Source organism: Carex rostrata, chromosome 1, assembly GCF_964058835.1.
Source record: "Carex rostrata chromosome 1, lpCarRost1.2, whole genome shotgun sequence".
NCBI lineage: Eukaryota > Viridiplantae > Streptophyta > Magnoliopsida > Poales > Cyperaceae > Carex > Carex rostrata.
Window position 1 is genome coordinate 14,048,928 of NC_135918.1, and position 26,891 is coordinate 14,075,818.

General features: G+C 32.9%; 1 protein-coding gene across 1 annotated transcript; it reads right to left on the reverse strand.

The window, feature by feature from the left end:
• Positions 1–10,122: 10,122 nt before the first annotated feature.
• Positions 10,123–10,587, reverse strand: LOC144563061 (disease resistance protein RGA2-like). Its single transcript, XM_078312467.1, has one exon. It carries the CDS (start codon positions 10,585–10,587, stop codon positions 10,123–10,125), a length of 465 nt encoding a protein of 154 aa, XP_078168593.1.
• Positions 10,588–26,891: the final 16,304 nt, after the last annotated feature.

A 26,891-nucleotide genomic window follows, 5' to 3' on the forward strand; every position in this document is an offset into this window, starting at 1 on the left:
TGTACTTGCAATTTATCAGTATAAACTTATAATTATATGAATTATGTGTAAATATTCCATTGTTTAATATCACTTGATATTTTTATGAGTTGAATTATGGTATTTCAAATGAGGTTATTGCATGAATTTAAACGAATATCACTTGGTATTTCAAATGAGGTTATCGCATGAATTTAAACGAATATCTAACGATGTTAGAGTTAATTTCATAGCTTGCTGAATTTAAGCACCCCTAGCTTTACTCCTCTCATTTGATAATATTCACATTTCTGTTAGCTTTTTTTTGTTGATTTCTTTTTTTTTTGCTTATATTAAAAGAAATGAGTATATAATAATAACAAAAAGGAAAGAAAAAAATAATAATAATGGTTTGATTGGAACAAAACAGTTAAAGAATTGATCAATAGATTTCAATTTAATATAATCTAATAAAGATGATTTCCAGTTAAACTTTGTTGATGAGAATCAAAATAAGAAAGAATTGAAATTCATCTCTAATGTTTTATTGAAATGTATACTTAATAGAAAGAAAATAATTTCACTATGAGGAGAACTGACATTTTTATCCTTGTTATCATTTGTTAAATAAATACATGCAATAAATGTCTTCATAGGTGTTCGTTCTAAACCAAACATCATCAGCCTATTTTTCTGAAAAGCTTATCATGTTTGACCAGTAACCCCATGCAAAGTCAACTAATGTGTTTTGAAAAATATGTTGAACAACAAATAATTATTAGACCTAATTGGAATGGAATTAATAGTCATTATAGCACTCATCAATAAGTGTGATCAGTTTTACATCCTAGAAAGTATGATTATTGAGGTAGTTGCATGATCCATAAGGCATGACTTCTCAAATATGAGATTATATATAGAATGCACATGGAATTATTTATAAGAACTACTATATCTTAAGAAGCAAACACTTTAAACATATCTTGGAACATCCAATATCTGCGTAATTGTGAATAAAATTTCGTTCTTATTGCTTGGTAGCTTGTATAAAATATTGGAGAAAATCAAAGAAATAAACAAAGTGTATTTTTAAGCATAAACAATATAGACCTACAAGTTAAACAAAAATTGTTATTGCCAGATTGTAAGTTGGTTTCGGCGGTCCTAGCCATGGAGCTGAATAGTGATAAGAGGCAAAAGCTCCATGGCAGCCCCACAGCCCAGCATGTTCTTAATTCCTTTCCAAATGTTGTCCTTTCAAGGGAAGCCGTGGTGGAACAATGTACAATCTGCTTGGAGAACAAGTGTACGCAACATACCGAAGCAGTGACAACTTTGCCATGTGACCACCTATTTCACAGAACTTGCATAATGTTGTGGGTTAGCAATAACAATACTTGCCCCCTCTGTTGCTCCAAACTCCCGACAGATGAAATTGCACATCCAACATGAGGGATATTTATTGTTGTGTTTTTAATTTTATTTACTTTCAATTTATCAATATAAAACTTATAATTATATCGATTATATGTCAATATTTAATTGTTCAATATTACTTGGTATTTCTATGAGTTGAATTTATGGTGAATATTAGATATCCATTTTTTTTTGGTATAACTGAATTTTTAGTTATGGAGGTGTTTTCTGTTGTGATTAATTTACAAAAAATAGTAGTTTCATTTTATGAATTGTAATAGTGATAAGAGGAAAATGGTTCATGGATCGATAAAAGGTACATTATTGGGTTCTTCAGTTGTATGCGGAGAAAACATCTTTTGGGTGTCGGATTGTGGAGAATATATTAAAGGTTACAAGTCCTATATACTTGGTCTTATAATCTTGGAATGCTCATATTATGCATCTCCTTGAGGAAGCTATATGATCACAAGTACATCACATCGATATCAAATTTGGATATGAGATCCCGAATTTTCAGTTGGATACCAGTTCCCGCTTCTTGAGTGGCGTTAATTGCAGCTTCAAAATAAAATACTATTAGCGGCATAAGCCGAGATGTTTCTATCCCCAAAGACATCATTTGAGCAAGTGGGGGTTGGATGGTGAATGATGTCTTGGGGGATATAAACACTATTCTTACTCATTTGGGGTAATATATCAATGATGTATTTCCCTCTTAGGAATAAAAAATTGGAAGGAATTTTTTTTAAGTTTAAATAGCAAGTTGTTTCATACAATAAATTGAGATAATTTGCGATACTGGCGACAACTAATGATTATCTCACAAGGCGAACTTGAGGCTGGGGAGACAAAAAGAATGAAACAAAGAACTCTAATAAATGTACCTATTTTGGACGCTCACTATTGTAACTTATTTGATTTAATCTGATCATATTAACTAAATAAATGAGAAGTTGACTATTAATGACTATTCGTAAAATGAAACTACTATTTTTTGTCCAATTCACAACACAAAATTCCTTCATAACTAACAATTCAGTTATACCAAAGAAAAAAAGATATGTAATATTCACCATAATTCAACTCATAGAAATACCAAGTGATATTAAACAATAGACTATTTACATATAATTCATATAATTATAAGTTTATACTGATAAATTGCAAGTAAAAAAAAAAAAGCCCAATGTTATATCTCTCTCATTCTTGATATGCAATTTCATCTTTGGGGAATTTGGAGCGACAGAGGGGGCAAGTGTTGTTATTGCTAAGCCACAACACTATGCAATTTTTGTGAAATATGTGGTCACATGCCAAAGTTGTCACCAATTCGGTTTGTTGCGTACCCATGTTCTCCAGACAAATTGTACATTGTTCCTCCAGGGCATCACTTGAAAGGACGACAGTTGGCAAGGAATCAAGAACATGCTGGACTGTAGGGCTGCCACCACTCTGATTCGAAACGTTGGTCTCTGACACCTCAGGTGTTGGGTAAACAGTCATAATCCCAGTCCCAGCCTCATTAGAATGTGGAACAGGATCTTCGTGAATATAACCCTGCATAGCTGACATGTAGGCCTGGCGATACCAAGGTTGTATTGTGTCGCGTAGATAAACAACACGGTACCCATCATTCTGCGTCATGTCAGGAACACGGAATGCGATATAGTTGGTCGTCTGCATCATTTCACCTATCTTGATTGCTTACTTTGAGTCTGTATAGGATATAATGAAAATATTAGTCACCTATATATAACTAAACGTGTTTAAATATATATAAGGAAAGATATGTTATCATCTAAAATTGTTTGTTACCTAATATACTCTTGTCTTGAAATGCATCTAAACTAATGCGTGGCATACCAATTTTAAATATGTACGAAAGAAAAAACAGCTCTTTTAATTTAATTGAAATTGTATTTATGGAAAGCTGACTTATTTAAATAAATTATAACGTTCTTTTAATAGTGCTTTTATTTTAATGAAGTAAACATACTTGTATATATTTATGGTGTCGTATGTGGTAATTTCAGGTTAAAATTAACATAGTTATGATGAATTAGAAGTGGAGCGTTATTTCTAAAGATTTGAAGTTATATTTGTCACAAAAAAAAAATGAAGGATTAAAGTGAAAATGTGATTTTTTTCTTAATTGAGTAAGATATTCATGTAATATTAGCCAATGACATTATTCCATAATTAAAATTACATTCCGGACAATCTTAAAACAACAATAAACCTTCATAGTGTCAATGCATGAGAGAATATTTGAATAACATTGAAGTTTGCCATATTAGGAAAAAAGAAGGCACAAGTACTAATTTATACAACCAAAAAATCAACTGAAGAGAAAGTCAAAACCATAAAATAACAACAAAAATGAATGACCGAATGTTGAATTATTCTCTAATACGTACCTGGTGCGCCGCAGCCAATTGAGTATCAAGGGACGAGAAAATGGGAATACTGGAGAAAGTGATATTAAGCACTTGAAGAATAAAGAAGACAATATATATATGAGAACACCGGGCCAGTTAAACACTAATAATAGCTTTATCTATTTCAGATATTTTCAATGTGCCAAAAAAAAAAACCAAGAATAATGTTTCTATTTCCCAAGCCATCATTCTCCATCATTTTTAACTGAATAATGTTTTTATCGGACCGTTATTTTCTGAGCTTTCCCTTTATAGTAATCCAATTCTCCAATCGCCCGAATTAGAATTCTCAAAACTAATTGCCTAGAGAAGAGAATCCAGTTGTCATAACCCAACCAAATTAGAAACCAAACGAGAGCGATCAATCTTAGACAAGCGTTCAGAGATTCATCATTCACGATAGTTCCGACAATTTCGACAATCCTAACCTGGGAGCATCCTCCTGACTGAAGAATAGAGTCATTGTTATTTAATATTTATTATTGGAATATGTTATTTATGTTTAAAAGATTTTATTTATAATATTCAAAATTCTATATATGTCACTGTCGAAAACAAAAGTTAATTTCTAAATAATATCATCTCAAATAAAAATCAAGAGAAATGAAATCGTAAAATTATCCTTTTTGTCTTATATTTGATCAAATTTATCTCTATTGTTTATTTTATTCTTATGTATTTAACGTTATTTATATCCATTTTAAACTATATATTATAAAATATATCTCAAATGTGCGCAATCATTATATGTCGTAAGTATTTTTATTATTATTTTAACATTATTAAAATATACTACATATGTATCATTCAATTCATATCATCGTCTGAATATTTTTTCCAATTTCTTCATTTGTACTTCATTCATATTATAGAATTACAATCAATTATATAACTAATATACTTTTATAATCATAAAACACATGCATGTGACTCACATTGCATGCCGGACTTCTCTATCATATGTCCTTTCATTTTTTAAGGTTAATTTGAATATTGGTATTGCGTATTGGATTATGATGACGTATTTGATGGGAGAGTGGGTATGAGATTGGATGTTGATTTGTGATGTGATGGAACTGTGTTGTGAAAGTTGGGATGCACCCTGATCTATTAGATGGTGCACATTTTGTATCTCTATATTGCACAAGTATCAGTTTACATACTAAAGATGCACGCTGAAATATTTAGGAATTATTTACGATTTAACTTAGGCATACTTGTGGGTTGAATTAATTGGTTATGTAAATTGAAGCTTAATGTTTCAATATCTTGTGTTCAGACGGTAAATCTTGATTTACATTTAAATTTATTTAAAGAAAATGAAAAGCTGGTTCTTGATTTGTTTTCTAACATTTGGAGCTTGTTGAACACCATGTATCACCACATCAATTGCAATCCATTAATTTATTGTACCAATATATCAAATTGTTACTAATGCAATATGAATTATCTGCATTTGTAACAAAAAATAATAATAAAGAATTCCTACTTTATGACTATTTCTTCGTTTTTACTTTGATATGCATTTAATAGTCAGCCAACACAAATTAAATCATTAATTGCACCTCTGTGCTATTTCTTAATTACATCTTTAATTAGTATAAATTAACAGCTTTTTTCTTACTAATAGATTTGTTTTTCCTTAATTACATGCACTATTAGTTGAACGTATTACACAAGTTTGAACCTTAAGCTCAGGTTATATAATTTGTTTTCCTATTTTCTTAACGTACGCATGAAAGCTTTTTGTTATCTCACCTGTGATATGAAAAAGGGGTGGGATTGAACATTGTGACATCTTGTAGGTCCATCTGATAATTGTCATGAAAATTTGTTGCCGGTACACTTGTGCTTGTAAACCCTGTAAATTATCCCTGCAGATAACCATATATAATGGCTATATGTAACAATTATATTTTATATTGACATAATTGAAAATTAAATATTTCTAAATTTTACCATGGATATAATCATGGAGTGATCAGGATAACCAGACTTTTCTTGCTGTACAATTTGTACCTACATAAATAGAAGCACATGCATATCAAAGAGTGCAATTTCATCTTCGATTTTTAGCGCTGTATCACTTCACACTGCAGTCCTGACCTCAAACAAATTTTGAATTAATTCAACACAACAATACTAGGAACTGCATGCACTGTCAATCTCTGTATGTAATCTTGTGGTTTTGTAAACCTTTTTTTTTAGGGTTAGTGGATAATGATCCACTAAGATAGATTGATGCTAAGAAAATCGTACATTGTAGCTACACGGATCAAGTAATCCATGTAGCCGAAAAATTACTTACAATCACCTTAACTACTAAAAAGCCCAGATAATAAAATTAAAAATGCTCCCAGAATGTCCATGCCTCTCCTCGCGCTCTTACATCTAACTAAATAACAGCCAATTATGTATGTCCATTGATGTCTCATTAATCAGAATAACCTCTGTCTTTCTTTTTTGGATGAAGGTCCTTCTGTTCCTTTCCTTCCATAGAGCCCATGAGCCTGCCGCCCATGTTACGTCCCATCTTTTTTTGCTCTGACCCGTCAAGTGGACTCTTCCATCCCACCAGTTATCCGTGTGACAGGTACCCACTGTTATCGGCAGGTTTTGTTGTACACATAGACCCCTCCAGAACTGCTCTGCATATGGACATGTTCTCATCAAGTGATCTGACGTCTCGCTCAGCCCATTATTACACAATGCGCATCCCTGTGTTACTGTGCATCCCCTCATGGCAAGGACATCCTGAGTTAGGATTTTGTCCTTCATGAGCAGCCATAGAAAAACGCGAACTTTCATTGGCACCTTCATTTTCCAAAGGACCCGATGGTGAACCGATCGAACCCCCGAGTCACTCATCATCCTGTACGCTGAAGAACAAGTGAAAGTTTTGGATGCAGTCCATCTCCATTGTAACGTTCACGAATTAGCATCTATTTTTACCGAGGAGTCAAAGAAAGGCCGTAGCAATGCCAATTCCTTTAGAAACCTGGTACTGTCCCTGGATACACCCAGCTGCGCGCAATCAGTGATGTTGTACAATTGTCGGAGCGTAGATCCCCAGAGTCCTTCCTAGTCGGTTTTGTAAACCTTTATCTTTTTGTTTTTAACTTCTGAACACCTAGTGATTTGTAATTGAGATAAGAGGAGATGGAATTTTCAGAAAAACACGACACATTACCATCTCCTATTCACATTTTGACAATAACTCCACGATAGAACATTCCATCGCTGTGAGTTCACCAAACCGCTCTATCGCATCTATTTCTTTGATGTTGAATTATACAAAAGAAGGTTATTTTTTTTTTTTTTTGAGGGTAGGGTGGCAACTTGCCATCCTACATTTTGATTAATAAGAAAGTCTTTTACAGAAGCCCAAGTGGACTTATAGTAACAGCAACATATACACTATTTACATATCACTCTAATATAACTATTGTGCCGAATTTAAGAAATAACTTAATAGAAAATGCAAGCTATTGTATATAAATCAGCAGTGACTCGCCCACTGTTGAATATCCATAGCCGCCTCGTTACATAGTATGTGGATGGATTTTGATTTATCGTTGAAGATTCTATTGTTCCTCTCTTTCCAGATTGTCCATAACCCTGCTGTCCATGCTATTTCCCATGTTCGTACACCTCGTATCTCAGTTATGATTTGCCTAAAAAAAGGTTAATTATATATATAAAAAATTGTGAAACAAAAATATAAAAGATTTTTGGCAGCTAATTAATTGAACTGGACATAATGATATCTAGAAAGGGCTTGGTATGATACTGGTTCACAAATCCATATTTGTTGCTGTTATGAAAACGGATTTATCATTAAAGAAAGGGCTTCGTATGTATGGAAACCGTTAGGTGGATATTAATATATGTGTTTGTTATTATCTGATATAAATTCGGCTACTCAGTAAAAAACTAATTTCCATATTTTCATTGATGAAACTCTCGAACCGGATTAAATCTCAGCGATTCGCTAACGCTAATTACAAATCAAAGTAAGTGTTCTTAACAATTTTCATCAACAGTATTTCATCCCTACATCTATTTCTCGATAGGTTGTGAATCGCACTTCTCAGTTGGTATATTCCTATTTGAACTTTTGGCATAACTTTTGTCCAAAAACTGACAGTTTATTTCAAGTTCCTGCGCATCGTTAAAGGTCTGCCATAATTTCTCAGGTTTGGTTAAACTGTCACCCATGTCTTCACTATTTTTGCCATCAACCTTGCATCACATATCTAGTTGTCTAAAAACCACAGAAGAACAAGTTTTTAATACGAAATAAAGTGTTAGTTCAGCTATTGAATTATTCATAAAATTATTAAACGACATATTTTCAATGTCATAAATGATTGTTAAATAATGTTTCATTGCAGCCTGCAAAAGACAAATAAAATGAAGTTGTATAACTTAATAAAAGTAATTACAGTTAATAAAATAGGAGCTTGACTCCTGTTTCTTACTAAAAAAACTAAATAAAAGTAACAATAACAAGCAACATATGCATTCTTTGTGATATACTTGAATTGCTCCAAACCTCGGTGGAGAAGTAATTAAAATTTAGAGAAAAATAAGTTTTTTCTTTTAATTATTTAGATCTATATTACCGTAGAGATACTAATTGACACTGTAATTTAGATAATTCTTGATTTATATGCTCAGTATTCATCTCCTGTCAAATTAAAAAGAAATCAATCAATATATTTGGTCCTCTTATAAAAATTAACAAATTAGAAATAGAAGGACAACGAGATATTAAGCAGGAATTTACCTGACACTGCACCCAATATAAGACAAAACAGCTCATATATGGAGGGCAGCAGATTGGCTTAGAGGTCCCTCAAAACATAAATATATTCAATAGGACAGTGTATTTTTTTGTGCTTTTGAGGACCGGTAAGCCAATCTGTGTCCCCCCCCCAAATAAATGGACCATAGATTAGCTTTGAGCCCGGATAAATGTGAAAATCCCTCAAATCTAGATTAGTTTTTTTTTTTTTTTTTTGCTATAAATATAAAATTTGGCCAAAAGAGTGAGGTTCCTGTGCTGAGAAAGAGCAGCAAAGACTACCTTCAATGTAAAATTGAAGAGGGAAAACACAGCGGCAAAAGGGCTGTAAAGAGGAAATTAAAATAAAAGAAAGGACTTGGAGCTCTTTTGCCGATTATTTTTTAATTTCTTTTGTATTAAATCGGGACTTGCATGCCTTTAATTTTGTCCTTTTTGCAGCCCTGATTCGCCTCATGGATCTTTGTTTATCACATATTCTCTGTAATTTATGTATTAATCTTTAATGAATTATTAATTTTATATCATTTTAATTTTCAATCACATAAAATACAGTGAAATATACGCGAAATCAGTTATGAAAACAAAATTATTTAAATCAAGATTTATTAAGTCAAAAATATTTAGAAAGAAATCTAGACAAATATTTTGTGAGTTGATTGTCTTGTGGCTTGGGAACCAATTTACATGGTCTGTGACCAATTCTGTGAGTTAAATAGGAAAACAATACTGGTGACTTTCTTGCACAAAGTTGCACACATGTTTTGAGAACCGACTTTGCTAAATTAACACATTTTGTGCGGCTTGCCAAGACTCTTCGTGCGGCCTGCACAACTCTCGGTTAAATATCTGAACTGTACTGTAAATTTCAGGTTGCATTGTGTGACCCGCACAAACTATCCTGGAAGGTGATTCTCCAAATTTGCAAGTCCTATAATCAGCCTATCAGTAATCTGGACTTTGCATGTATTGGTCTACATATTTATAGACCACACCGTAATAAATACATAGATTGTCAAATATTCTTAATTCTCATTGATAGCTTTAGTTAGACAATCATACATGACAGTATACAATCCATAATTGTATCACATATATGCTCAACATTGGATACTATGATCCAACAGAATTATGTACAATTACAGCCCAATAAAACATAAATTGCCTAATTGTACTATATTCATCAACAAAAAAAATAAAAATTAATGGCTCTGTTATTGTACGCAAGTAGAAATAGAAAGGTAAATCAGTTAAAAAAAATATATATATATACATATATGCTAATTGTCTCCGGCTTGTGTATCCTAATTGTCTTTGGCTTGTGTATCACCACAGTTCATATATTTTGTTAACTGTGTATCTCCACATTCTAATTGTGTATCTTCGGCATGAGGTGGCCTGGTTTAGGATCACCTCCTTTTTGCTAGGAGCGGAAAGAGCGAATTTTTCGCTGGGGCAGCTTCAAAGAATTCCACCAAGATTTGTACCAAAATGTTTTTTTCATTTATCACCATGAGCTTGTAAAGTTTTAATGAAATCCCCCATGCACAGCTTATCAAACTTCTTAACAACAGATTTCAACTCCTTCAAATCTTTATCAGGAGAAAACATATTTTTAACCATCTTACCAGATGAGGAGGCAATTTCACTAGCCTTACCCTTTCCTTTGGTACTCTCACGAGTCCTCTTGGCCTCGAAATGATCCAGAACATCTTCTGCCTCATAAGCAGCATCTTTGAGCTGCTCGAGCCATGTGTTGAGACCCTTGTTAGTAATTTGCTGCTTCTCGGCTGCTTCAATCACGCTTTGGATTTGAGGAAGTTGAATCTCCAAGTTTGTGAGCATCTCCCTGGTCTTAGTGTGCAATTTATAGTTGTCACCGAGGTAGGAGCGCCCTAGATCGACCAGCTTGCCAATGATGGCAGATGCAAACAACCCTCCTGCTATCAAAGCCACTCCTGACATTTTTAGAGAAACAACAAACAGAGAGAGAGAGAGGGAAAGTTCTGAGTAATAGGTTGGCTCAACAGGATGTTTGGGATAAGAATTATGTGGTAGAAGGAAATGGAAGATCAGAGAAGAAAAATCTAGAGAGAGAATTAATTGGTTAACATCAAGACCCATTAAACTGTGGGTGAAAACTGCCGACAGCAGAACCAACAAGGCCCATTTAACAGTTTCCTTTTTTTTTTTCAAGGGATGAGGATATTCTCACATTTTATACCATTGGGAAATGTAAAATCCTTTAATATTCAACCGTGGCTAACTTTTTCCGGACTGCTGGAAGCTTAAAAAGATTTCAAGCAAGATCACAAGGAGGCCCAGTTAATAGAAGCCCACCACCTGGTTTCACAGAGCCCACCCCAATCAAGGTTTACACAATACACTGCAGACAGATTGCAATATGGGTCTCAAAGAAAAGCAACAAGTACTCCAAAAGTAATACGTCACTGAAGATGACACCAATCCAAAAGTATTAATGCTTTAAATTAGATTTTTGTTACTCTTTTGTCGTGATTTTAAGAAGCTTTTTTAATTTTGGAAGGTTGTGCATGTGGAGGTTCCGAAGAGAAATCTTTTGTTTGGGGGCTTATATATATATAGAGTAGAACTAGGGTGCTCTTAAGCTCACCAAAGTATTTCGTGAGCTTGACTCTAAAACCCATCAAATTAACTTCAAATGACGAATCCGAACCGTTGAAACCCGCCTACCTTACGTGTGATGCGTCTACATGTGAAATTTTTAAACATTCGAATTAATTTAGTATAAAGTCAAGCGGTCAAAAAACGTTCAAAAAATGAATGCACCAAAATTAATTTATTAACTTTCTAATTTTGACCGAGTGACTTTATACTAAACTAATTCGAATGTTTAAAAATTTCACATGTAGACGCATCACACGTAAGGTATGCGGGTTTCAACGGTTTGGATTCGTCATTTGAAATTGATTTGATGGGTTTTAGAGTCAAGCTCACCAAACACTTTGGTGAGCTTAAGAGCACCCTAGTTCTACTCATATATATATATATATATATATATATATATATGTAAGTTTGTAACCGTGTGATCGGTGTCTTCCTTTACTATATTGAAGTTGTTTGTGTCAGAAAGAAATATTCTACTAAACTGAAAATATTTTCTTGAAATGTGGGAGGATTAAATGAATAACATAAAAGTTTAACAGTGATACGTTATTGTAGAAGGAGCCTGATAATTGTATTCAAATAAAATCTCCGAGCGCGTCCCTCTAGTAGTTTAACAGAAAAAAAAACTTCCACTATTATCTAACTTTCATTTTTAGCACTAATATCCAAACATTTAAACCTTTGTTTATAACATTTTACAATGCTACTCGTATACATTTAAACCTCTGTCTGCAAGCATTAAAATTCTAAATCTGTATAGTTTTAACTCCTAATTACTTTTGTTTTCAAGCCAAAAACGGAAATATTTTTTTCACCCACTTTTTTTTTATTTTCTCTCTGATCATTCTCATCCTTTTTCTCGACGATCCGTGATGAATTTTTAGAATCTAAAAATATGAACGTTTTTTTATCCGATTTTCTCTTTCAAATGAGATCCATTAAGAATAACTTTCGAATTATATTTGTATTGTAATTTTTTTTACCACTTTAAATTTTTGTGACTTTCAATTTTTTTTTTTAATTTTGCTTCAAAATAATTTAAACCTCTGTTTACAAGCATTTCATGTAGAAGCATATATATAATCCTCATTAATAACACTTTAAATCTCTAGAATAAAACATGTAAACCTCATGTACAAAGAATTTAAACCTTAACAATAACACTTCAAAGCATATAAAACTCAACAATAACACTGCATTTACAAAACTAAAATTTGCAAAGCATATAAATCTCATGTACAAAGCCTTGAAAATTTTAATGGTTGTAAACTGAGATTTAAAAACTTGAAAATTTAAAGTTCTCATGAGTTTTATGTTCGCGTGAAAGCGCAACGCAAGTTTCGGTACGCTTGGGAGCGTACCTTTTAAACCGCGGTTACACCTTCCGATTAGGGTTGCAAGTGCACAACCCTATCGAGGAGTATAATCGGGTATCGATCCACAGGGACGGTTTCTTTATCTAGAATTTTACTTAGCTTAGCTAAAGACTAGAAGTGAGAAAAAGGGGTTTTGGTGTTTAATTTTCCTAAGGAATCAACTCAAGCAATCACACAATGATATAGAATAGTAAATGTGCAAGAAAAGGTATAAACTGTGTTTTAATTTGGGATAAAAGGTGTTTCAAGGGTTTCAGACTTCATCTCTGATTTGCCTCTAGTGGTACGGCCCTTACCAAGTTGGTACGGTCAGGCCGCACCAACCTGGTATGACCAAGCCGTATGGGGCTTGGTACGGGTAGGCCGCACCACTCTTGTAAGGGCCGTACTGGTTTACCAGAACAGAGCTTACAAGTTCGAGTTGATGCATTTCTTGCTGGTACCTCGTATTAAACTCTTGATAAAGGTTCAATTGACCATACCTAAGGTTCCTAAACCTCAACTCTCGTGTGTTGGTTCAAGATCTAAGTTTTGGATTCAATTCTTTACCTTCTAGGGTTTCTAAACCTCAACTCTCGTGTTTTGGTCCAGATCCTCTAGTTGATTGATTGGAGATCTAAGGTAACCTCTAATCTGTCGATTAGAGGAGAATTCAACCTTTCGGCTTCAATTCGATCAAGTCTACCTAAAGGGATTGGTTTGGTTGAGAGAAGGCAATGATCACATGACCTTGTTAGGGTTGATCTACCACTATAGGCACACCACATGCAATCACAGAAACACAAAGCAATCAAGACAAGCAAATTCACAATCAATTCAATCACAAGAGTTCATACAAGATCCAAATCAAGAAAAGCAACACAAATCAAGAAAATCCATCTACAAACCCTAGAAACGAAAGTCTACTACTCACAAGTCATGGATCTGTCCAGATATACAAGAAAAGAGTTAGAGAAAGTCATGAAAGAACTAGATTGAAGATCGGGAATGGAGAAGGTGTAGATCCGTCGATTCTCGCCTCTTCCTCTTCCTTGATCTTCTCTTCTTGCTCCTTTGCTCTCTTTCTCTCTTTTACTGAGCTCTCAATCTGGAATGAAGTCGAATCCTCGAAAATGGAGAGATCCCTTGCTTTAAATAGCCTCTGCCAAGATTTGAATTCTGTCAGGCGGCATCTATGTACGGCCCGTACCAAGGTGGTACGGCCAGGCCGTACAAGATGGGAGGGAGGCTGGATCGGCTAAGTCTGGTAAGGGCCGTACCAAATCTGGTAAGGGCCGTACCAAGTCTGGTAAGGGCCGTACCAAATCTGGTAAGGGCCATACCAAGCCTGGTAAGGGCCGTACCAAGGTGGTACGGCCAGGCCGTACCAAGCCTGGTAAGGGTCGTACCAGGGAGTCCAAAAACGCCATTTCTTCGTGTATTTTGCTCCAATCCTGCAGAAAACAAACAAACTCTCAGCAGTACCAAATTCTAAGGATATATCAATGAAATGCACATGATTTTGACAATTTAGAACGTGAATTTGGTACGAAATCAAGTCAAATATAGGCTAAATATGCGAGGTATCATTTTACTTTAAAAAAAATAAATGACTTTAAAATTACTCAAAACTGTTTCTTCATGGATCTTATTTAAAAGATAAAATCGAATAGAAAACATTCGTATTTTTAGATTTGTAAAATTCATCACGGATCGTCGGAAAAATAAATTATAATAATTAGAGAAAAAATTAAAAAAAATGGTGAGTGAAATTAATCTTTCCGTTTTTGGCTTGAAGACAAAAGTAGTTAGGAGTTAAAACTATACAGATTTAAAATTTTAATACTTTCAGACAGAGGTTTATATGCTTGTGAGTAGCATTATAAAATGTTATAAACATAGCTTTAAATGTTTGAATATTAGCGTATATTAGTTGTCCAGAAAACGAAGTTGGGAAGTATGTAAAGCCACTAATTGGGAAGTATGAATGATACGCCACTACAAGAAAACATGCATTTACCGGCACTTACAAATGCCACTAAAAGGGTATAGAAACGCCACCATTGACATTTCCCAGCGTTTCTCTAAGTGCCGGAAATACAAGTGTCGGGAAAGGTCTTTCCCGGCGCTTACGGAGCGCCGCCCGAAATTTTTCTTTTCCCTGCACTTACATAGTGCCGCCATAATTGTTTGGCTTTTCCCGGCGCTTGGACAGGCTTCCCGGCGTTTATACACCCCTTTACCGGCGTTTTAGAAACGCCACTAAAAGTTGTAGCATATGAAAAAAAATATGTTTTCCCGGCGCTTATGAAACGCCGCCAAAAGGTCAAAAAATATTAAAAAAAAAAAAAAAAAATTTTAGAAAAAAAAACCAACAAATGCCCTTAGGCTTCCATTTCACATATCAATCCAGTGCATTGTTTAATTACATCAAGCACTCATTAAAAATAAAGAAAAATTAAAAACCAACATAATTAAAACCTCTTATCCTGCTCAGATTTCCTAAAGCTGTGGGCAATGTCATTCCACTGCCTTCCAGTATAAACTCATGTACACCCTACCATCAGTTCCCATGTTTGAACCACCTCCCTATGCGCTTGCCGATCTGCAATATTCGGACCTTGCAGGACCTGTAGGATCTGATAGGGACTATACCAGTTGTACCGAATCTGTGTGAAAGCACTAAATAAGTCAAATAATAGTAAAATGTAGCACTAAATAAGTCAAATAATGGTAGAATGGCAAGCCATTATGCTTAGATCGAGGTGGCACTATACAGATAGAACTATTTTTGAAAATTTTAATAATGACACAATAGAACTATTTTTGAAAAACCTGAATCCCGTCAAAGATGTCGTCTAAGATACCAGGTCCTAGTTCCACTGAAAGAGGCTATAGATGACAACTAAAAACAAAAAAATAATTGTCATTAAAAATATTGACATTAAAGTAACAAAATTCAGACGACTTTCTAGAATAGCATCACAATAAAATGACCGATCAGCTTATGCCCACAATCTATACAGCAAAATTCTGATTCAGTTCTATGTAGACAATCAACATATTCATGCCAAAGAAAGGGAGAACTTACAAAATAATTATACAGATTGATGAACTATATTATTAATTTGTGAAATTAGGGTTTATTTTACCAGTAGTCTTCAGAGAGACAGAACTAAAAGTTCAGATTGAAACGCTCAATCCTAGCCCTTAATTCACAAAATTTCAGATTTTTTTTTTTAATTTTACAAATTTCACATGAGAAAAATCTAGTAACTATTGAACCATAAAATACCTAGAGAGAGTGTAGGGAACTGGTAGAAGATCAGTCCTCGGAGAGAGAGAGACAGTGGGGGGAAGGTTGGTTTGTGCTCGGTGCTCGGGCTTAGAGAGAAAGAGGGCGAACGCAGTGAGATGGCAAGGTGGAGATGAAGCGAAGAGGGAGAGGCAGAGTGCAAAGGCGGGGTGTAGGGTTTGGGTTGGGAGACGAACTTTTTACAAGTCGCGTAATTTTTTTTTTACCACTCGTGTAATTTCTGTGCTTGGGCGAATAACCAAAAACTTCGGCGCAACCCAAAACTTTGGCACAACATTTTTTTTAACAAAGCCGGCGTTTGTTCAGCGATCGAATTTCACTTGGACCATATGCTGGCGTTTTTGGTAACGCCGCCTGCGTTAGTGCCGGTAAATATGTATTTTGTTGTAGTGCGCTGTTGAGGTAGATATACGATGAATGGAAAGAACCAATTTTGATTGATAGCAATAATTGAACATGAATGCAAACAAGTCCAGCGACTTAATAAATCTAAGAACAAACAAAAAAGAATTCCTACTACAAAGAATGTTCACAAAGAACCTAAAAAATTAATTGAATACCTAAAAGCTGACTAAAGAACATCCCACAGAAATCGCTCCCTCAATTGCAAATAAACCCTGAAAAAAAATCAAAAGTTAAATGGTCAGCAAAAAATAAAGAAACGGGTGGATTACTTGCCACAAAACTCCCAAGCCACTGAGAAGAAAGAAACGGGGGATTTATTGTTGAATTTTGGCCAAAAGAACCTTGTCTGATTTAGTGTAACCAAGCATGCAGGCGACAAGCAAAACAGACCACCAAAAGAGCATCAGATGGACAACGAAAAGATGCAGAAATACAAGTGCACAGCAGACAAACAACAAATAAAACCAGGACGGAATCCTACAGCCAAACATTCGATCCGACGTTTAACATGATCTCCATATTAAATTGTTCAATTGGAGATCAAATTTTACATTTTTTTGGAAATTTTTAAGTATTTATTAAGCTGTATACAAAATTATTGTTTTCAGACAATTATGAATCATTGAAAAACAGCGATTTTTAAAAAAAATCTAAATAAATAGTACACAATTTTAAAAAAATGTAAAATTTGGTCTCCAAGCACATTTTAATATGAATATCATGTTGAACCGTTCAGATCGATTGTTTGAATTTTGAATACACAAAAATGACTTATAAACAGATGGTGTCAAGATGTATCACCATAAAATGGTGTAATTTGATCACTCCTCTATTTTTTATACAGGTCGAAAAGCACTACTTTTTAATGATCTAGAAGTTTTAGATCAAGTGATTTTTTATTGTTTAAAAAAAATAGCAAAAACTGTAAGAAAATATAAAAATATGATTTACATGTATATTGTCATATTGACATCATGTTGAAATAGTTTTGATCAAATGTTTGAACTTTCAAAATACAAATATTGATAAACAGTATAGACCAATCCTCGCTATGCATAGTACCATAGCCTCACTTTATTTTTATTCAGAATTATCTAATTACATATAAAATTGTTAGATTTCGAATTTTATTAGATTGTCTGATTTTGTAAATGCAACGAGTTTTATCAAATAAATTATTATACAAATATAACTATAAGTAATAATAAATTTTAATAAAAATAAAAATAAAAATATATTATATATCGGGAGAGAAGCGCAAGATGAGGTCAATATGCCGAGGTGGATCCATTCAGGTTCACAAGAGGAACAAGAATGAAAGGGGATGGATAACACAACCAAAATTTGTTGGAGAACGAAAAGAGGAAGAAAAGAAGAAAGAAATAAGGGAGGGAAAACGATTTAAAAAGTGAGGGGAAGGAGAATTGATTTTAATTTTTTATAAGCAACTCAGATTTGGAGGCCGCATGAAGGAATGCAAAATAGAGACACATTTCAACCCTCCTCTTACTAACAATTACGGAATTCAAGATTTTCCAGGAATGTTAATTGGTTGAACCGACTTTGTTGTTTTCTCACAAAATTACAAAAAAGAGGAAGATTCCAACTTCACAATATTTTAGTGCCACAAATATCACAATTTTTTTTTCAGATTTTTTTTTATCATATTAAAACAATAATTTTCAAAAATAGTAAAAAAAAAAATTTTAAAAACATGTAAAATTTGCTCTCCAAGCAAAATAGAAATTGTGTGGTGTATTTAAGTTAGTTCAAAGCTCCCAAACAATGTGATCATGTAGGTAGTTTAACAGTTGAAATGGCATGACTTTTCAAATATAAAAGACATCATAACATTAATGAAAAACTTTATTAATTACACCAATATATAGCACTACATCGTGGAAGCATACATAATTTTCAAGCTCTGTATTAGTGACAATTGAATAGGGTGTTGGAGGAAACCTAAAAAATGAAGCAAATTCATAATACATAATTAGAACACCTCTTCCAAAAGAGACCATACAAAAATGCATTATATCAAAGAGGTGGACAAACCAATGGACCTCATTATCTCATCTCAACTTTGACGAAAATGATTTCGTTAGTGGCAATACAAAAGAAAGTTATGCAAAGTTTGAAACATTTTGTAACATGATGCTAAACCATCGTGAATCCTCTTATATATATCCATGCGGTTCAAATGAAATTTCATGATTATAGCTTCTGTGATCTTGTCAGAAAATGGATCAATTGTTGCAAGAAGTTCAATCCTCGAGTCCTTTCTATCGAGATTCCTCTACCCTTTTGTTATTTCCTTGAGTTTATGTTCACTTGTGAATCTGTAGAGGACATGTCCTTAAAGATTACTAGGTTCAAGGATTGGTCTAATGTGCCAAAGACGGTAAATATGCCGCGCATAAAAATTAAAATTGTACCTAAATAAGAATCATTTAGATGAAAAAAGTCTCACCAGGCTTTTTGCAGGATGACCTGTTCTTGAAGATTTATCGCTCGATATGTGCCGTGGATAATTTTCTTCAATTTTTAAGCAGAAGAAGCTAATATCTTTATCTCTAATTAATTGTGTTCCCTGCAAGCAACAACGTGCGTTATGGGAACTAAATTTGTTAGATGCAGTACCGATCATTGCTTCTTGATTTGACAGGAGATGGATCTTCAACATATAAAATAAATGTTAAAAAATAGAGAGCCAACTGGGTTTAATATAGATATAACCAAATAAAAAAAAACTTTTGTTTAATTTTTTAAAATTTTATTTCCTTGTAAGTGGTGGTTTTAGGCAATGCAAATACGTAAGAAGCAATTATCAGATAAAGGGACTCCTCATCTGTTTTCTTTATATTTATTAATATCCACCTTATTACGGTTTCTGTACACATACAATAACGACAACGAATATATGGACTCGTGAACTGGTATTATATATACAAGTGCTTTCTAGCTAGATATCATGACTTACAATTCTATTATAGTGGCTAAAAATCATTGTACATTTTATTTTTCACAATATATGTTATAAGCTTGTGTCATATAATTTTTGTTATATAGCAACAAAGTCTCTTTCAATTACAAAGTTCAAGCTTTCCACAAGTATGTACGGTGCTGGTTTGTTTATAGCATGTTGCTAGTTTATATTGACATTTATGTTTGTTTTATGTTTAGTTTGTTTTTAGATACTTGGTTAAAAATGGAGGTTGTTATGTTATGACCTAAATTTCTGTTGTATTGACCTTCTTATTGTCACATATATATAACTACTGTTTCGTACACTACTAGAATTCTGACTTGTTGCATCGACTTACCTATGCTACAACCCTCGTTGCAACTACTCAATTTTCGACTTGTTGCATGGGTTATCCATGCAACAAGTCGAAAATTGAGTAGTTGCATGAGTTATCCATGCAACAAGCCCAAAAAAATACCGTTGCAACAACCCTCGTTGCAACTACTCAATTTTCGACTTGTTGCATGGATAATCCATGCAACTGACATTTTTTGGGGAGTTGTTGCATGGGTAAGCCCATGCAACAAGTCAGAGTATCCATGCAACAAGTCATTTGTTGCATGGACACTACTTACCCATGCAACAAATATTTTTATCCATGCAACAAATATTTTTATCCATGCAATAAACCCAGATTCTAGTAGTGGTAACTGAATCCAAGCTACATGATCCTGAAATTAACTATTTTCATTTGGTCCAGCAATAACTTTGCAATGTTTTGTTAGTTTTTTTTTATGAAATAAAGTGAGTTATACCCAATATATATGTACGAATATTGGTTATTTAGCATGTACGGTTTGAATTTTTTGAAGTATGATTTTTTTAGTTGTAACATAATTTATCTTTTCAATAATATGAATAATGAAAAATTAATTATGACTAAAAGTTACAAATGGTGTGATTTTTACTTAGTTCAAACCTCAAAAAAAAAATTGATTGCTTGGGTAGTTTCATGCTAAAAATGTGATTACTCGGTAGTTTCATGCTTCATATTGCATATTGCTTGACTTTTCAAATATAAAAGACGCACAACTAAAATAAAACCTTTACCTAGCTCAATGTATAGTTCTACAATAAATCATGAAACAAATTCACTTTTTAAATTTGGCATTAATATGTGTAGATACAACTATTTTCCGTATATTACTACAAGTAATCATGAAAACAAACTCATTTTTTTAATTCGGCATTTGTGTAGAATCAATTCTTTTCCTTGATGACAATTAAATAGAATGTTAGGGGAAATCAAATAAATAAAGAAAATATATAATACACAATAAGTAAATATCTTCAAATCATACGACATTATTATAAAATTGAAAGACAACAAAAAATAACGATCAGAGCTCATCATGAATTGTCAGACAACCACCCTATCATATCGACGAGAAAATTTTTAAAAAAAGTCGGAATTTTGTTAATTGGGAATGGTTTTAATTACATAATTTAAAATAATATATTAATGAACTGAATATTCTATTGCTGTGTTGACTTAAGATTTAATTGCAGCTAATCTAATCAATTTTTAAAGATTTCTTTTTGCCTGTTATAAATTTTGTAACATTTTAGTTTTCAGAATTAAATAGATACAAATAAGTATTATATTTTAAAGTTTGTAATATCTTTTTGCTTCTATATATAATAAAAAAATATGTATAGTTTTTTTTATCGACTGTTGTATTTAGGGAATTGAAGATTTGGGATGATTTTTAAATGTCATCAAACCTTATATTTAACATCAAAATTTCACGTCAATCTTTTTCATTGAATATTATATTAGATTCAAAATTGACATTGAATATTATATTATATCATTTATGAATCATAAGTCTAAACAAATGACAAAAAAACTGAATAGAATTGTTCGAAAAATAATGTAAAACAATAATAAATAAAAATAATAATGTAAAACTATAATAAATAAAAAATAAGCAGTCCGATGTATCATACTAATACAAAAAGGAGGAAACAAAAAACCCATCAAGTAATATGTTTTCTCCTTTATTATTTTTTTCATGTTAATAAAGTTTTTATTTTAATTATATTGAGGGTTTTTTTCTATTTATTAATTTTACTTATGTCTATATAAATATAATTTGAAAACTTGACCTCCACATTTTTTATCAAAAAAAAAAAAGATTACAGGTTAGCAAACAGAAATCATCATGCTCGTAGATTTTTTAAATTTTCACATGGGCCGCATTGCTATGCATGAAGCTTCTGCAACGAGATTTTACTAATTTGTCAAACTTCGTATTTTAAAACTGTGATTCTAACAAGCATTAAAATATAAGGTCCATCTTGGTTTTTCACATATCAAATGGTTAAAATTTAAATTAATCGGTTGTATTAAAAAAAGAAAGATATTTTAGAAACGTTTATTTGTTAGGAGATGGAACAAAATTGACTGTGTACACAGATTAATGGAAGATTAAATATTTTTCAAATCGAGTTTGTTTTGTATGGATAACACAAATATTATCGAAATTTGTATCCATGACATATATATATAGAGAGAGAGAGATGGGCTATAGTGAGTTGTGAAGTAAAACGCGTTTCTACTTCACGCCGTATTTTTATTTTGAAAGTCCAAACGACCGATCCGAACCGTTAGATGTTTAATCCATATTGAAATGTCATTGGACACCAAATTTTACAATTTTTCGAATTTGTTTACTATTTATTAAGCATTTTTTAAAATTGCTGTTTTGCTGTGAACAGTTAAAATCAGTAAAATTTTCTGGACCATCAGATCAGCGACTTTCAAAATTGCTTAATAAATAGTAAACAAATTTCAAAAAATGTAAAATTTGATCTCCAAGCACATTTCAATATGGAGAACAAGATGAACAGTTCGGATCGACGTTTTGAACTTTAAAATCGTAAAATATGAGTGTGAAGTAAAATAGTTGCTTTACTTCGCAACTCACCGTAGCCCATCTCTCTCTCTCTGTATATATAATTTGAAAACTTGACCTCTATATTTTTTATCAAAACAAAAAAAAACCAGATTACAGGTTAGCAAACAGAAATCATCATGCTGGTAGATTTTTAAAATTTTCACATGGGCCGCATTGCTATGCATGAAGCTTCTGCAACGAGATTTTACTAATTTGTAAACTTCGTATTTTAAAAACTGTGATTCTAACAAGCATTAAAATATAAGGTCCATCTTGGGTTTTCACATATTAAATTGTTAAAATTTAAATTAATCGGTTTTATTCAAAAAAGAAAGATATTTTAGAATGTTTATTAATTTGTTAGGAGATGGAACAAAATTGACTGTGTTAAATACACAGATTAATGGAAGATTAAACATTTTTTAAATCGAGTTTGTTTTGTATGGATAACAGAAATATTATTGAAATTTGTATCCATAATATATAATAATAAAAAAAAAGTAGAAGGCATACCTTCTCTTGCAGCCTATTTCCAAAAATACCTTGCCCAGCAGGGTTGTATGGCTATTTGATTTTGAATTTTATTGCTCGATTATTTAGCGGTTCTATATAATATTCTCTATTTACCAGTTCTATTTTATATTCTCATATTTTGATGTATAGTGTATTGGAAGAGTGGTTGACCCCAATCTTGAGGTCTTGAGTTCGAATCTTATTTCTAGCAATTTTATAGACAATTTCTTTTATTTTTATTAAAATAACAATATTATTTTTTGTGTGTGACTTGAACCTTGAATCTCTCGTATGGAAGCTAAGAACACAAATTACCCCACTAGATTACTGCAACTTCATGAAAAATCTCGATTTTTATAAATTATAAACAATAATACAAGAGCAGTGCAGACAAGCAACAAATAATAAGAAAGGGAATCTAGAGCCAAAATACAGTCAAAGCATCACAAAAGCATCAAATTACAGTCTATCAGAAGACACCAAACCAACATAAACCGAAAAATAAATCAGACCAATAAATCGCGCACAAAGAGCAGCAAGAAAAAAATTAAATCGTTGCATCATGTGCTGGTAAAAAATCACCACAAAAGAGAATCAATAAAAGCACCCTCGTTAATATTGAAACAGAGAAAACATATATATATATCATTAGAAACCAAGTTAATCATCATAGAACAGGTCAAAGCATTGTCCTGCCACACTTTCCTGCAGTTCCCTTTGCATGTTGTCGTGTTTTTTTTTACAAGAATACCATTTATATACTGAATTTGTGAATGTTTCTCTTCTTCTTTTTTTCTTTTTTCTTTTTTTTTATTTTACTGAAGTTACTGGTACTTTCACATGTTTCAAATTTTCAATCTGTCCTTGAAAGAGAAAAATAGCCAAATCAGTAAAAAAAAAAATAATAATAATTGAGAAGTTGAGCTCATAATTTTTGCCGACATATATATCTAAAATCTTTCAAAGTTTTGTGCATAATTCACTAATCAAACACAATTATAGAATAAAGTGCATTATAGCCAGAGGCGGAGCTACGTTGGGGCAGGGGTAGGCAACTGCCTACCCCTGGATTTTGAGTAGTTAGTAGTGATTCATAACAATTGGGCTTTCTGCCTACCCCTAATTGGGCCTTTTGCCTACCCTGTATCCATCTCCAACTTGATTTTGTTTGTCGGAATTATTCTCGTGATCTGCTAGTGAAACAATTTCGAATTATCCATAGCTAATCGGCCTACTGCCTTCTTAGTTCTTCCAATGAATATGAAATCGCAAATCTCAATTAACAACAAAATACCTTCTCTCGTTCTCTGTTTGGACGCGCAGTGGCTTAGGGCTCCAAAATCGTAACTTGGGCGTGAGATTGTGCTAGTCGGAGATGCAGTTACAGAGAAAAAGAAGAGAAGAACTGAAACCCGGGCGGCTGTGTGGGGCTGCGAGCTAGCAGGGGTGAAGGATAGCGGGGTTGGCATCGCTAAGAGATTAGGCGGGAGCACAGGGTTGAAGCCTAGAACTGGGATTTTGAATTTTGCTAAAGCCGGCAAAATCCTAAAATCTTCAAGAAGTTATAAGAAGACTCAAGCACACACCAGTACCCTTCTTTCTCTTTGTTATATACGTTTTAGAACCATTTTAAATTTTCCCCCAAATTTTAATTAATGAATCAAGAGAGAAGATAGATAGTAAAGAGAGCTAAGTGAATGTAGGTGAATTAGTGAGAGAGTTTGTGGAGTTTGATGAGTGGTAAAGTTGTAATTAGATAATTACAAGGATGACAACAGGTGTCTCACATGCATTTTTTGAACATAAAAGGAATTTATTTATTAATTCTTATTATTTAAATGATTAATTGATTTGTACTCAATCTCCGTTGTTTTTGAAATAATACTGTTCAATTTTTTTGAAATGCTAAGTTTGTAATTAACATAATGTTAAAATTCTTTTACAACAAAAAATGATGCCAAATTTGACAATTGCTCAAAGCTAATCTATATTATAGCTGCTATTATTTTATTCTCAAAATCATTCTATAATTGTTAAGGTTTTGAATTTAAAAAAAATATTATAGAACTGAAGTGGGTACAAGGACATCCATCAAATTATTCTTGTTGCATAATTAACTTTTAATTATGTATTAGCATTTAATTAACACATTTTTAGTAGTTAATTATTTATTTCCTTTCATTAAATTTTGCCTACCCCTGATCAAAATCCTAGCTACGCCACTGATTATAGCGCCTACGTGATCATTCCACTTTTAGAACCGAGCTTCAAGCATGCACTACTCATAACAGCGCCTACGTGCTAGAAGACTGTTCAGTATTTTTATCCATTTTCACCTACAATTAATCGGTACTTCAAAACTTACTAATTTTAGCAAGTTGTCTAAAATCCAACTCAATTCCTTTCAACAATCTCATGATTATGGTCAGTTTCTGGTCTAACAATCCAAGTTCATTAATTCCCAGCAATTAATACAATATGATGCAAATCAACACTTCAAAGCAATTCACATTTAAGTTTAAAATAATCAGACTCAAGCTTCTTATGATATCTCACTTATTCATGTAATAAAATGTAATTCAAAACCAATTTCCAGAATTCAACTAGCTAACTAGCAACTAAGCAATAGAACAAGCAACAATGAACATGCAAAGAATTAAAAACATATGACTAATACTTACGCGCCACCAAGTACTACAAGTACAATAAAGCAAACGACCCGTGCTATAAGTACAATACTTACATGTCATTGGCTAACAAATTATCAGACTTGTTAACCAAAATTGACTGTGTTAATGCAAAGAGAGAACAGAGAGTGCCCAGGCGCCTCTCTAATTTTCAATTTAATTTGATATGGATATGTTCAGTTTAGTCCTCAAGATTACAAAATATTACAACAAAGATTTTAGTTTATAATTTTGAGTTTTTAGTACTCAAGTTCCAACAATTACAAGACCTATATGCATAATATTTCCCGTTATACACATGGTTTATCATTCATTTAATGGGTCTAATGTCTAAATGGTTCTTGCATTCCTGCATAAAGCGTTTTCTTCATAAATAAATTCCAAATCATACTATAGTCATGTTCAGAACTATTATGATAACATGTGGTCAATATTTCACATGCTAAGTCACATAATGTATGCCATGCAAATATGCACCATAACTAATTAGATATTTCAACAAGGCACACACAAGCAAATAACAGTTCTAAAGAAACAGTAAGCAACAACAAGCAGTCAAAGAAACCGGCAACCAAACATTAAACAAGAAATCAGTTGAAGGGAGCTAAGAATAACTCGAAATCCACACCTTAGCAATGTCGAGACGAAGTGCTCAGCATATTGTTGCAGCGTTTGTGCATCATACAACCCTACTTGATCCAATCGTGCGAAGTTCATGCCATATTAATTTTCCACTACACACCCGAGAGAGAGAGAGAGCAAGCAATATCTCGACAAGATCCCGCAACTAATCATCCCACTACTCCATCTTGCTCCATTCTGAACTTCCACTGCATGTTGAACTCTCGAAGCTAGTCACAATGGCAACTTCTGCTCGTCTGTTGTTCCTCGTTGCATAGGTGTTGGCACCGGCCACCACATTATTTCTCTCCTCTATCTCCTTTATTTTCTTTTATCCTTTATTTATCGGTTTCTTTTTCTATATAATTTCTCATATCTCCAAGAATGGAGGGCGATACAAGCAAAGGAACAAAAGGAATAGAATGTGGAGATGCATATGATGGACACGTGTGAGAAATTAGATTTGTTTAGATGAGTGGTAAATTGTAATTCAGTGAATTAAAAGAAAAGAAACTGACGGGTGTCTACATGTCATTATTTTAGGATATTAGAAGTTGTCACTTATTCTTATTTTATTAGTTGGTTAATTTGCACAAGGCCCCTCTTTATTTTTGAAATAGAACTTATATTTTTAATTCTATGTTTTTCATGAATTAACCTATGTTACAATTAATTTTGAAATATTCTAATAAAGTACATGACTTTATAAGCAAATATATTTCATATACTTAATTAAATTATTTTACTCAACTTACTAGTACAACTATGATATATATTCCGAACTTTTGTGTTATCAAAACT